Source organism: Lissotriton vulgaris, chromosome 7, assembly GCF_964263255.1.
Source record: "Lissotriton vulgaris chromosome 7, aLisVul1.2, whole genome shotgun sequence".
NCBI classification, from domain to species: Eukaryota; Metazoa; Chordata; class Amphibia; order Caudata; family Salamandridae; genus Lissotriton; species Lissotriton vulgaris.
Window position 1 is genome coordinate 1388368215 of NC_141695.1, and position 13092 is coordinate 1388381306.

Below are 13092 nucleotides of genomic sequence, written 5' to 3' on the forward strand. Positions count from 1 at the left end.
TCTGAGATATCTAATGCATGGAATCTGCAGATTAAGCATTAAGGAGCATATTCTTTCTCTCTTTGCCCTCAACTCACTCCTCTGTTAAGATGGAGATGCCGTAGCTGTGAACTTGGAGCATGTGAACATTTGTAACCCAAATGAAAATAGACCTAGCTGTGGAATAACTCCTTATATAGCTATTCTGGGTGCTATGAATTTTGGAAGGAAAAGGTACATGACCATTAGTCTGTTTAATTTAAAAGTATGTCAGATCCATAATTATTCACACAAAATGGCACAATATTAAATACCAGTGTAATCACCCCCTCTTTCTCCTGCCAGGTGAAAGCGCACCCATGACAGAATCACAGTATTGGCGGCTGCGGCATGTACATTCCTGAATGTGTCAGAGTGGAAAGAGATCAACTCACACAGAAACTAGTGTCATATTTTTTAATATTTAGATACAATTATAAATGCAGTCAATACACTATTAGTGATGCTCGGCGTATATTCAAAATATTTACAGTCCTTGAAAATAAAAAAGGGTATGGAAATGAAAGAAAACCCACCTTTGTCTACCAGTTTAACAGGGTTATCAGTCTCGAACTTGAAGTACACAAGTGATGAAGAAAGGAAACAGAAAGAAATTGAAAAATCTGCCAAAATGTAAACACAAAAAAATCTGAAAATGCATTGCTTCTACATAAAATTGGAAATGGGTTGTTAAGTCCATGGAGAAGGTTCTCTGGGCTGCAAGTGAACTTCCAGCTAGATCTTGGAAATCCAAACATCTATTTCAGTGTGTCTTGCTCATCTGCAAACAAGCCTGGCCTGAGGAGATACAGAAACTACCGCTGAGAATATTTCAATGAACATCAGGGAGGCCAAGGTGGAAAGGTGATGGGCTTCAAGATTACACAAAGGACGGTGGGACTGAAGTGAGATTTTGGAAGAACTGGAGACGTTTTTAGTGGAACGTAAGTACATTTGGGGATTTGGTGGAAATTCTACATTTTATAGGAACGTTGGAGAGATTTGGGAAGAACACTAAGGATATTTAAAGGGATTCTCGAGATTTGGAAGGATGACTCAGTTATAAAAGAGATATGTACTCCAGATCTCCCTCTATGATTTCCCCCATCCCTTGATGTCACATACAGCCTTTTCGATCATAAGCTTTTACCGTACACATTATTTTTGGCCTCCAACTTTTTATTTTGCTGCGTCTCCAGATTTATACTTTTCACATAGTTACCTGCTTTTACTTAATTCCTAGATATTATATGTAGGCTTCTTTTTACCCTCTGCTATTGTCTGAAAATCCTACGTGGTCTCTGGTGGCTCCCTCCCACTTCACATTTCATTTGGAATACTGGCTGGTCTCTATGTTCTGTACATGGTAATCTCTTTCCGGATGTACATCCCTCCTTCTCTTCAGCGTTTCCCATGTCTACTGCACAATATATTTGACCTCGAAACCACTCCAAGTGTTCTGCCTATCGTATTTATGTATTTATTCTCCAGACTCCTCTTTTCCCACACTTCCATGTACTATTAATCTAAAACCCATGCCCTACACTTCTTACAACTTTTTTGTAGTTAGCCACCTCCCCTTGTCTATTCCCTACTGTTCTTTTTGCATCACCACTCTACATCTTTGCCCAGCCAATAAAAATATTTTTTTCGTCGGACTTTTATGATTATGAAGAAGTCAAATAAATAAATTCCTGCACATATTAAATCATAAATTACCTTAAAATGTTAACACATCCTGGCAGGCAAACTGAAATGCAGATTATTTTTTGTGGCTATTTGGACATAAAAGACATTTTAAAAAGGATTCTACAACTTATTGTATTGGCATATGAAATGAAATGTCAAATGTTTAAAGTTTTTTTTAATAGTAATAGCCTTTTATTTCTAGGGCCAGTTCCCAGACATGTTTCCTCATCAAACCCAGGTATGAGTTGTTTTAGAGGACTAAGGGGAATATTTGTTTGGTTTATTACTGGTTTATGTAGTGGGTTTTTTTTTTTAAATAGGGTGGATTTTGAGAGTATGATGATAGCACTGGTATACAGGTGAAAACACAGAATTCAAAGTGCATTTCCCTTAGTGGTTAAAAACCAGTTAAAAAAACCTATTCAGTACTGGTTGGTGCGTTGCTGTAATTTTCAAGGAGGCTGCATGAAATAAGGGTCTAAAAAGATATACAGTTTTGAAACGTTTGTGCCTATGTGTGGCCAGTGGAAGATTTACGATCACAGGGGTTTCTTTATGAGCTCCTTGCACTGCCAGTGCATCACTTTTTGTGTGTAAAATATGCGCCACACTGTAATATACAATGTGATGCATCTAAGCAGATGCGTCCTTTTGTAAACCCCTGCACTACATTACACTTGTGTCAGGTATAATGTATGCAGGGTGGGCATTCCCCTGCAAAAAAGGCTCGTAGAAGTGTTGCAGTGATCTATGACTTTTAACTGCAACACTTCTAGGACGCCACTACTTCAAATCCATATGACTGCCTCACAGCAGGCATAAGTCTGACGCAGGCCCTTTCAAATTTCACAGGGGGCTTGCCCCATGTGAAAGGACACATTGTTGGAGTTGCGTCTGTTTTCAGACACACCCCAGCAATGCGTCACTTTTGCGCCAACAGATACTTCAGGAATGCTGACATATCTGTAAATCCTTGCGACATGGAGCACCATACAATAACTACGGCGGATACATAGTGTTGCAAGGAGAGCGCACTGAAAAGTGTTGCATCACTGTTGTTTTCACGTAGCGATGCAACACTTTTCATAAATGAGCTCCACATTTTTTCCAGATTCAGTTTCCGAAATGAGCATGGAAATCAATCAGGCTACCGATGGGATGATAGTATGACAAGGAGTAGAAGATGTGATGCCATTAGGGGTCAAAGAGTGCATGTCTATCGCTAATACCTGGTGCTGCTTCATGGATTTTCAGAATTCATACTTTACTCTGGATATTATTAATTATTGCATTAGTTTCAGTAATGCAGCAAACCTGTCTCAGGTACAACGCACTAACCCTAAACTTCTATGTATAGTGCATCACTCCAAGTTGACTGTTTTCTGCATCTCTCACTTTTAATAGCTTTCCGTATCTTTTTTTCTATTTTACCATCTTAAGTAGGCTACTGCCTCAGAGTTGATGAGGCTGAATGCACAAACATTAGTTGAAGCCTGTACCACTAAAACACCCCCTACCACCATTTCCATCTTTTCACTATTCTTGAGGTGCCTGCAACTTTCATTCCGACCCTTCTCAGACACTCTGTGACTTTTTTCTCTTCTCTTTCACCTTGCTTCATTTTTCACTACCCGTTATTGTACCCCCTCTTTCTTGCACACTCTTCTTTCCATTCTTTTTCTATATGTTGTCCTGTTTTCATATTTACTTTCACCTTCTCCTCATTATCACTTATTCTGTCTTCTATTCTGCCTATTCTGCCTTTTCTGTCTTTCTCCATCTCCTCTTCTTACACTCCTATTCACTCTTCTTCACTGTCACCTGGTCTGTTTTCTTCTTCTCTTGATTAAAAACCAAGGGCCCGATGTAGGTGGCAAATACCGGTCGGACACGGCCAAAATCGGCCGTTTCCGACCGGTATTTGGCACTTTGAGATGTAGGGGGCCAGTATTTACCTATTCGGTATATTTACCGAATCGGTAATTTTACAGAATCTGTAAAATACCGAATCGGTATTTTTACCGATTCGGTATCTTCCAGATGTAGGTGGGACTCTTCTGAGTCCCACAGGCCTTTCAGATTCGGTATTTTAACACCCAATCCAATTGGGTGTTAAAATACCGAATCCAGGTGTGCATGCACATGTGTGCATGCACACCTGTGCCATGTGACAGACAGACATGCCCTTAGGGCATGTCTGTGTGCCACATGGCACACAAGCCAGTATTGGGGGTGCTAGAGGGTGTCAAAGTGACACCCCCTGCACCCTTGCAGAAATCGGTAATTACCGAATCGGTAAATACCGATTCGGTAATGCCCATTGATTCCTATGGGCTTCAATGCCCACAGGAATCAATGGGCATTACCGATTCGGTATTTACCGAATCGGTAAATACCGATTCCTTCCGATTCGGTAATTTTTAAAATAAAATTACCTACATCTGCCCTTTTCTTTTTTTACCACTTCTTAAATACCGATTCGGTATGAATCGGTATTTATGAAGTGGTAAAAAAGATTTACCTACATCGGGCACCAAGTCTATGCCTGGGTAGTGGAGGAAGTATATCGGGGTAGGAGATCTGCTGGCGGGGCAGGCATTCTAGTAGGTTGACAAGAGGTTCAAGCCTCGAGGCCTCTAGTACAATGACTGGTTTTAAGGTCTTGTGAGCCATGGTGTGATGTCTGGTGGTGTTTTAGTGTCTGATTAAGGTACGTCATCATCTTAAAGCTTCTGGTGCGGTTCCTTATGGTGGGCCCTCACTGCTGCATGCCTTGTGGTGCAGTGGCTGGTGGTGGGACCTCAGCGACTTGAGGCTGGGGGTGGAGCCTCAGCGGCTCGAGCCTCATATGCCATGGCTGGATGTGGTGTGTTGGTTTTGTGGTGGGGTACCAGGTGCTGGTATATTGGAGTTTCTGACGCGATAAATAGAGGGTGGGGCCAGCAATGCAAACCACATCTGGACTGTGGGATGGGGTCACAAGCTAGGATCCAATATTATAATCTCAACCCCAATGCTCCATGGCTTTAGCCCTATGGTAGGCTCACCACCACAACTCAATATTTAAATGGTAAGTAGCAGGTGGTAGCCAGGACAAAGGCTATCTGAGTGTGTGCATGCCTCGCAATGTAGGAGTGCAGTGCACAGAGGGAATCCAAAGCGGAAATGGGTTGAATCACTGGCCTCATCCTAAAAAGAAATACAAACACCTAGGAGTCACGACTGGTGGGAGAGTCACAGAAGTTCCTACCCTCATGACAATCCACCTCAGTCGCCACCTGGGATCACTTTGTGACTATTGTCAATACAGAGTTGCCACCCTAGTGCCCCTGGACCTCTTTCTCTGCCTTTGACATGGTACAGCCCCCTATGAGAGAGGCTGAGAGAAATCTCTATTTTGACTGGATCTCATCCTAACTGGATTAAAGATCCCATGTTATCTGATTTCTTCTTTTACTTGTGTTGCTTTTGTCACCAGTGTTTCCAAAATCTTCCACCGTTGCTCCTCACCTCTTCAATACAATATGACAGCCCACTCCCAGACCTCATCAAACCTTCAATCTTGCCTACCACGAATATACTGATGACAACCAGATTACGATGAAGGTGGAAAAACCATCAGTGCAGGACAACTGTGCTCTAAGCCAATGCCTTACTGTACTTGGACACAAAATGCTATGCAATCACCTCAAGCGTGACTCACCAAAAACTAAGAGCCTCACACAAGTAACCTAGTTAAAGAATACCCTTACAACCTTCTGTCCTCAGTAACCGAATCCGCCATCACCCACCCAGTGCTGAATTTGAGCCGGTGGTTTCTGGTACTTGGCACCGGCACTTAATTCTCAACACCGGCACTTATGAGTGTTTGCCGCATGATGGTGATGTTTTTTCTATCTAGAGATAAGCACAACAAAATTGGTTTATGAATTTGATATGCATTAAAAGGATTAATACCTGTCTCCCAATCATTCTTATAGCTTTGGGGGCATGTAATGATCTGAATTCTCACAGTTGTAGGAGTGTGCTGGTGCTTACTTGAGTTGGTGCTGTCATTAGCAGCGCTGGCAGGGGCAGTGGTTTGTGTAAGCTGCAGTGGTCTCCAGACGAGGGCCCTGGCACTCATTTTTTGTTTTTACACATTAAGCACTGCACCCACCTCAACAGACCTTAGAAACTTGTGCGTGATCAAGGACTCCAACTTTGCCTTTGCAACGCAGGTAAACAAGGTGACCAGAAACACCTCCTACAGCAGGCAAACTCTAGGCCGTGCATTCCCATTTCTAGAGCTCCCCTCACATGGCACGCGCCATCAGTGCCTTTGTCCTGCTGCCCCAAAATGATGGTAAGAAGGTCTATATTGGGGCCACTCTTCTCTGGTATATATATAACAATATTGCTGTAGAAATGTCAACCTGCAGAGTTATTGTGGCCATAATAATATTGTCAAGGTAAATGTAGCATGAGCTTTTGGGAGTCCATAACATGGTCACAATACAGATCGATATTTCAACCTCTATATTGTGATACAACCCTCCCCTCTCTAACTATTTAGAACACACTAGTGAATCCAGTTGTGTCCACCAAACAATGCCTACTTGGAATGGTACCAGGATATTGTCAGAATATTGCCTTGCAAAAATATTATCTCTTAAATATCAATTATAGTAGTACCCCAATGGAGTAAATAACAGAAAATCTACACCCGATGCGACTATTTTTGTGAATAATATTTGGGACACAATATTAATGCTGGATGATATTTTTACCAACAATATTCTGGCATACAACAGTCTACACCAAAGCATATGTGACCACATCACCACGGTATTTCAAACTTTTCGATGGCTGCCTGTGGCAAGAGGCTTCCTATTCAAGGCTTTCTGCATCCTCCACAGGGCCAAGAGCGGAACTGGAGTGATCACCCTTCAACTCAAACCTGGCACCTTCTGTCAAAGGATGTTCTGATCCTGCCAGGGTCCCTCCTACCACCCTTCCTTTCCAAAGGTCTTGCACTAGCGTTAATTCATTCTCCAATCCTCTGGGACTCATTCCTGACAAAAAACAGGATGCTCCGCAGCCACCTTGATTTCCAGGTTCCCGTAACGTTCAGGCTGTTCCTACACATCAACCACTGCACTTATTTCAGACAAGAAGGTGGTACATGTCAGCAAACACAACTCTATGTGCCTTACACCAGTCTACACAATTTCATGTTTAAGGGCAACTACAAGTTAGCGGCAACACTATAGGGGCAAGCCTCCGAGCCTCACACGTGACACCTCATTTTTTCCACCCAGACCACATTATAAACAATTCACACAATTCTTGGGATTCCCACTAACCCAACAACACAAAGAGAGCGCACTCACTTAGCGTCCCACAAGAGATAGGAAGACCTGCACAAAAGTTAACAGTCAGCGGAATGCAGACTCAGACTCACTCTGTGATGTGGAATTGACGCCAAACTGCTGGATATGTGATTGATGCACACCAAAAGGTTCCGGAATCTGAAATTGGGAGGCAGGGGTGAGGGTTTCTTGTTGTGTTCAATGGCAATACCCCAATTGAATGGTTTATTGTTAGGTGCTGCACCTATAAACATCAGAAAACTAAGGGCTTCCATTGACCCATGCTTTGTACTCATCCTAGTAAAGACGCCTTCCGGTTAATGAATGTGTAATCAGGGAGAATGCTTCCTGTTTGCTCCTCGTTCCGTAGTTTTGTAAGTAAAAACACTTTCATTGACCTCTACTTTGGTTGTCATGGAAATAAGTGCTCGTTATGTGAACTCAGCGCTGCAACCAGTCTTGAGGCTGTCTTGAGTGTTTATGAGACCATTGAATGAAAGGAAGTGCCATTTTAGGTAATGATTCCTAGGGAGACCGGAGTCTGGTTCGATTTGGTGGAGCTGTACTGTCAGATGGGTGGCATGTCTGTTTTAACGAATCGAAGGTTTTTGGTGGGTGAAATTGGAACAGATATTGGTATCACAGTATCTGTGTCTCAGAGGCGCTTGTGCTCCCTTGGACAGCCTCTAGGGGCGCCTCTATAGCCACCGACGAAGCGCCTGATCACAAGTGTTTTTAATTTTTTTTTATAAATTGCTATAATATTACTAATGGACCGGTTTTCTTTTGGCCACATCTGGTCTCCGTAGACCAGCTTCTCTGGTCCTCATTTGTCCTTTCTATCTTCTCTGGTAGTTTGCTGGTCCCTTAGACTTCCTTCAGCTAAAGATCCTTTGAGCTCCTGGGCTGAATATTTCTGCATGTTTCCTTTTGCAGGTGATCACTGCTTGTTTGTGCTTTTTTTCTCCTGTTCGCTACACATTGCCTTTCCCCCCTGTCTCGTGCGACTGCTGGGACTTGTTACATTAGATTCTAGGTACTGCTCATTTCTTGTGCGATCTCTGCACTGCCCTGTGTGCAGTGCCTGCGAGGCTCTGCTTCGTTTCTGTGTGCTATATTCACTCTGTTTCTGAAGGCAGGGTGTGAGTCCCTCTAAAAGCTCGAGCCAGGTGCCTGGCTCAGCTCGAGGTCCTTTGGACCTCCGATTCCAAAACCGGGCGAGTTTTCATGTGGCTTCTACCTGTCTCCCATGCTCCAATCTAATGCAGCAAGAATTAAAGAACAGGTATTAACCTTTGATGTAAAACATTTGAGGGGAAGGGGTACAAATCTTTTAGCTGAATGGCGCATTATAAAATTAGACATTTTGAGATTTTTCCTGGTTTGTTCGCTTGTCCAAATTGATCGAGTTTGATCCTGAGCACTTTTATTTTTATTTTTACAATGATTCTTTTTTCCCCACGAATGCATTTGACAGTAATTTGAAATATGGGAGTCCCTGATGTGTGCTATATAAACATCTCTTGTGTCTGATTTAAATGGACTATAATGCTGTTCCATGAGAGTCTAGGCCACATACATATAAGGTGTACATGACAGCTGACTTGCCTCTTAATTCACTAATGTCGTTGGCCTCGTGGCAGGGCGGTCTGGTTAAGTTCATATTCAAAAACTATCACTTTTAGTAAATGCCTCTCAACGCAGTGATATAATCTGATGTAGTTGAAACGCTTCTGCATGTTAAAGAAATACCCTTCTTTAAAATTTGAAGAGTATTTATCTTCTTTAAGGGCTTGGCTCATGCACGGGCTCTTAGAGCCTTGGGTTGGCTCTGGCTCGGCTCTCCCCGTGAATTTGTGGGCTCACCCACCACTGCTGCCAAGTGCAAACACCCTCATTTGTCCCGTTACTGTTTGTGCTCACTGGATACTACGTGTTCTTGCCCATCAGTGCTAGTCAAGAACTGCCATTTGTAGAGTTTATCGATGACCTGGTGGACACCAGCGGTGATAGGAATTGATACGGATGGCTACTCTGATCCCCAAATGGGCACTGCCCGGAGATGGAGGGCGGCGGACCCGTCTACACGAGCGGAGGGAAATAGACTGATCTGCGAAACTTGAAGAACCCACCTATAAAGTGAGGGGACATCTCCAGAAACGTGCTCGGATTTGGGGGAAGTGGTAGGATTACTATTGTCTCAGCCTGTCATGCATGACATAAGAATTGGTGATCGACTACGGGTGGTGGGCGTAGAAGTGTGTTATGGTGATGTTGATGTTTTGACATTGTGTATCAAAAAAAGGATCTGCCATTTGCACCCCTTCAGGTGCCAGCAAGTCAGTGCATTTTTGCTGTACTCACTGGACAACACCTGCTTCCTGTGCCACTTGGGCACTGTTCATTTCATGCGCTAGCTGTGCCCGTTTCTCAGTCCATATCTGGGTTGAACTGGCAGTAACCGAGCCCCTGAGTCTTTCCCATGGGCTAACTCGCATCTGTTGTCAAACAGCTCCTTACAGTGCCTCGCCGTGCAGTCTGTAAACATTTCCTTTTCATTATAACCTGCCCTTACTGCAGCTGCCACTCGCGCCCTGGCTGCATTCGACGCCTCTCCATGGTTTCAGTATTACATTGCTTGCCTGATATGTTGCATCTTGTTCTCAGAATGTGTATGTTATTTGAGTTGGTGGAATGCCCAGAGTGTGTCAGCTCAGTCTTCACTTGACCCTCTTCTTCATTTGGGAAACCATTGCTTCTTCTCTAAGATTGAAATGCCACAGAGTTTACAGCATGGGAACTCATTTGGCATTTCTTCATTTTTAATGATCTGGGCTGTTTTCATAATTCAATCCACTATCAGTGAAGGACATAAGACGATGTCGTTTTCATTTCAGTGTCCATGGTCCCTCACTGTCCATTCCACAACGTCTACAGTTGCAAGCTTCTTGGTTGTTTGGCTTCTTCAGATTCTGACACCCTGGTCTCTCGTTCCTTTCCATCAATATACTAGTATCTTCCTGTGACCCCTGCTAACCGTGTACCTTTGTGACTGTTCTTTCTCGTTGCTTCTCACTTGCTTAGTACCCTACTTCATCCAAACCGCCTACATCTTTTCAGTCCCATATGTATGGTTTGTCTTCCCTGCTGAGATTTTCCTATCTTTTGACACCGTGGAATAAAATAATCCATGCTTTCAATTACTTCTGCTTCGGTAGCCTTGATTAAGTGTCACTGTTGGCTTGGTTACACTTACAGCTGTAACTAGAGGAGAAAAGGCTCAAACTTGCCCCTACTTTAAATCAGAGTAAGACATACTCCTATTTGTTCATACATTTGTAGTCGGGAAAGTAAAGATTGTCACTGGCCGGTACCCTGAATTTGGGTGAGTGAGGGCGCATTAGGTTTAACATGAATAGAAGAGATATATAGGTTCCTGCATTTGAGATTGGGTAGAAGCATAGATTAAGGTTTCCCTCTTCTCCACTGTCCCACCACAAAACTCCTTCTAGCCGACCAGAGCAAGTGTTAAGCGAATGACAGGATTCAGCCACTGCAGAGGAGCTGTTAGGGGAATCGTAAGGTATGTGAACCCACAATCAGGGGAGCAGTGGTATTAAAAGGGAAATAGCCCCCAACCAAAGCAGATGAGGAGTTTGTGGAAGGTGTGGGCTGCCCCAGTAAAAGCAGAGGAGGTGCAAAAAGAAATGGTAGAGCTTCAAGTGAATATAGAGGTCTGCAAGCTTCAGCTCATGCAACAGAGTTGTTAATGGAATGTCAGGGCGTATAATAATGAGTTGCTGACAAATGCTGGAGTTTACTTAGGGGGCTGAAATACCCCTTATTTCTGGTCATAAGCACGCAAAGCAGATCTAGCACCAGTCCAATATTGCCCTTTACCCAACACCACCTAGCAGTTTCAGGGCAGTGTAACTGTCTTCAAACTTTTTAATGCTGCAGCTTCCAAGTAAAAACATTTAATCTGGGCTCCCAGAATGAAAATCTTTTTTTCCTCAATTTTTCTTGAAATTGGTACCTCTAAATATATTTAACAAGTCAAACATTGCAGTTATGTTCAGTTGTTCATTTTAAAAATGCAATCAAATAGATGATTGCCAATATGCTATGGAAAGCCTGGTCTTCTACAAAGAAGGCTTTATCAAAATGGGGTAAGGAGGCACTCTGAGGATTATCTGGAGCACCATCCCCTTCGACACCAATTTCCAACCAAGACATGAGTGACAAAAGGTGTTACCGATGACCCATTACAGAGTGGATCACTGACCATCTGTTTTCTCCCACAAAAACATAGCCCTGTTTTCACCATGATACTTCTCTTGGCTGCAACCTATCACCCCTCCCCCTCCCCCCTCCCCCGAGATCAATTCAGGCCCTGTACACAGTTGGAAGATCTCTGGTGCAGGGGTTAAACACTCGCTGACTGGTGTTAATACAAATCAACATTGCAGCAATCTAAAAAAAAACATAAGGGGGGCAATATAGTGGAGAATCTTCCATCACAATCTCCACCCCTCTCCAAAAGCTCAGCTTAGTTGGGCTCTTCAAGTAAACAACTTGCGCTCTGCCAACCTCAGTTCTCTGCTGTTTCCTGTTCATTATCTTTCTGAGATTTTGTGGTGTGCAATCCCATAAAGTACATTCTCCTGAACAGGAGGGAGGTGATGGGCGCAGCTCTCCCTGGTACAAACTCCTCTGTTTGGTTTCCCAAGACCACTTTTCATTGACCTATGAATCACAACTAAATAAATAAATAAATACATACATAAATAAATAAATAAATAAAGGAAAGAAAGCAAAGGGTTTGGGTGCTGAGATAAAACGCCATTCTGTCTGAAGAACCGGGGAAAAAGTATCGACCCCCTCCTTTTAAATGTAGATTTCAACGTGCAGGTTTCTCTCTGTGGTCAGACGAGTCTGTCCCTTTGAGTTCAGTATTGGAAAGAGGAATTCCATAGCTGTGAAGGGGAAGGGGAAAGAAAGTAGTAGTTGCAGGGGATGTGGCGAGAGCAGGGCCGAGAAAGGCATAGTGTTCCTTTGCTCCCTGTACTCTCAGTCAATTGGTCTGGGGTCTATGCTGCCGGGCATGCTGTCGTTGGCCGTGGTGGTAGCCGTGCTGTCGGCGGTGTGCCCGTTCTTGAGGGTTGGCTCCCGCTTGGCTGGCTTGGGGTGCATGAAGAGCCTGTAAGCACCACGGCAAATGAGGAAGAACCAGTAGACCTGTGGGGCCATGAGAATTGCAGATCCAAGGTTGTACTCCATGGGGATAGATAAGGGTACCTGGTGCAGGGACAGGCCCACTCGCTGCCCGTAGGCCCAGTACATGTATGGGAAGAGGAGGATGCGGCAGGCGAAGAATGTGCTGAGCATCAGGAAGCCATTCACTTTATGGAGCATCGTGTGCTGCTTCTTGTACTGTGGGCGAGAAATGGGACATAAGAGAAAAGAAGAATTATGGCTTCGATTTCAGAGTCATACATAAGCTACAAACCATGGCCAGCAGAGGCCACTGTGAAAACAAAACTTGTTTCTTCCACTCTTAAGGCTTTGTTATTTAATAAGCGCTACCAGTCCAAGCCAGTAGGTGTCAATGTAAGAGCAGTACTGGTTCTCTCCATCCCCGTGGGAAGCTTCACTTGAAAAGTACTTACAGTCATGGTCAGCAGGTGTACCACTGGCCAACACATGCATCTGCCTCCCCGAGGGATTGACTGTCTCAGCAACATTCCTTGACGGATTGCTTGTCCCCAGACCACAGCATTGCCTCACTCTCCCTTCTGTGTTACTTTAGAATCACTCCCTGCCCTGACCAGCTGGTGTCGTTGTAAGAGCAGCACGTGTCTCTGTCTTTCCTAAGGAATCATTGCTGTAGCAGCACTCCTACCAGGTATTACTGCAAGGGCAGTATTTCACCCCTTCCCTAGGAGCTGAGTTTTCTCAACAGTACTCCCTGAACTACCCATAGCCGCACTGCCTGAATCAACGCTTCGTCTATCATATGGATTAGTATATATCT

General features: G+C 43.8%; 1 protein-coding gene across 1 annotated transcript in view; it reads right to left on the reverse strand.

Annotated features, from left to right (window-relative positions):
• Nucleotides 1-421: 421 nt before the first annotated feature.
• Nucleotides 422-13092, reverse strand: part of TLCD3B (TLC domain containing 3B) — a 153519-nt gene continuing 140848 nt past the window's right edge. The window contains exon 5 of the mRNA XM_086932121.1: nt 422-12491. Within this exon, the coding sequence (XP_086788247.1) occupies nt 12129-12491 (363 nt within the window). The 3' untranslated portion in view covers nt 422-12128. The remainder of the gene's footprint in view (nt 12492-13092) is intronic.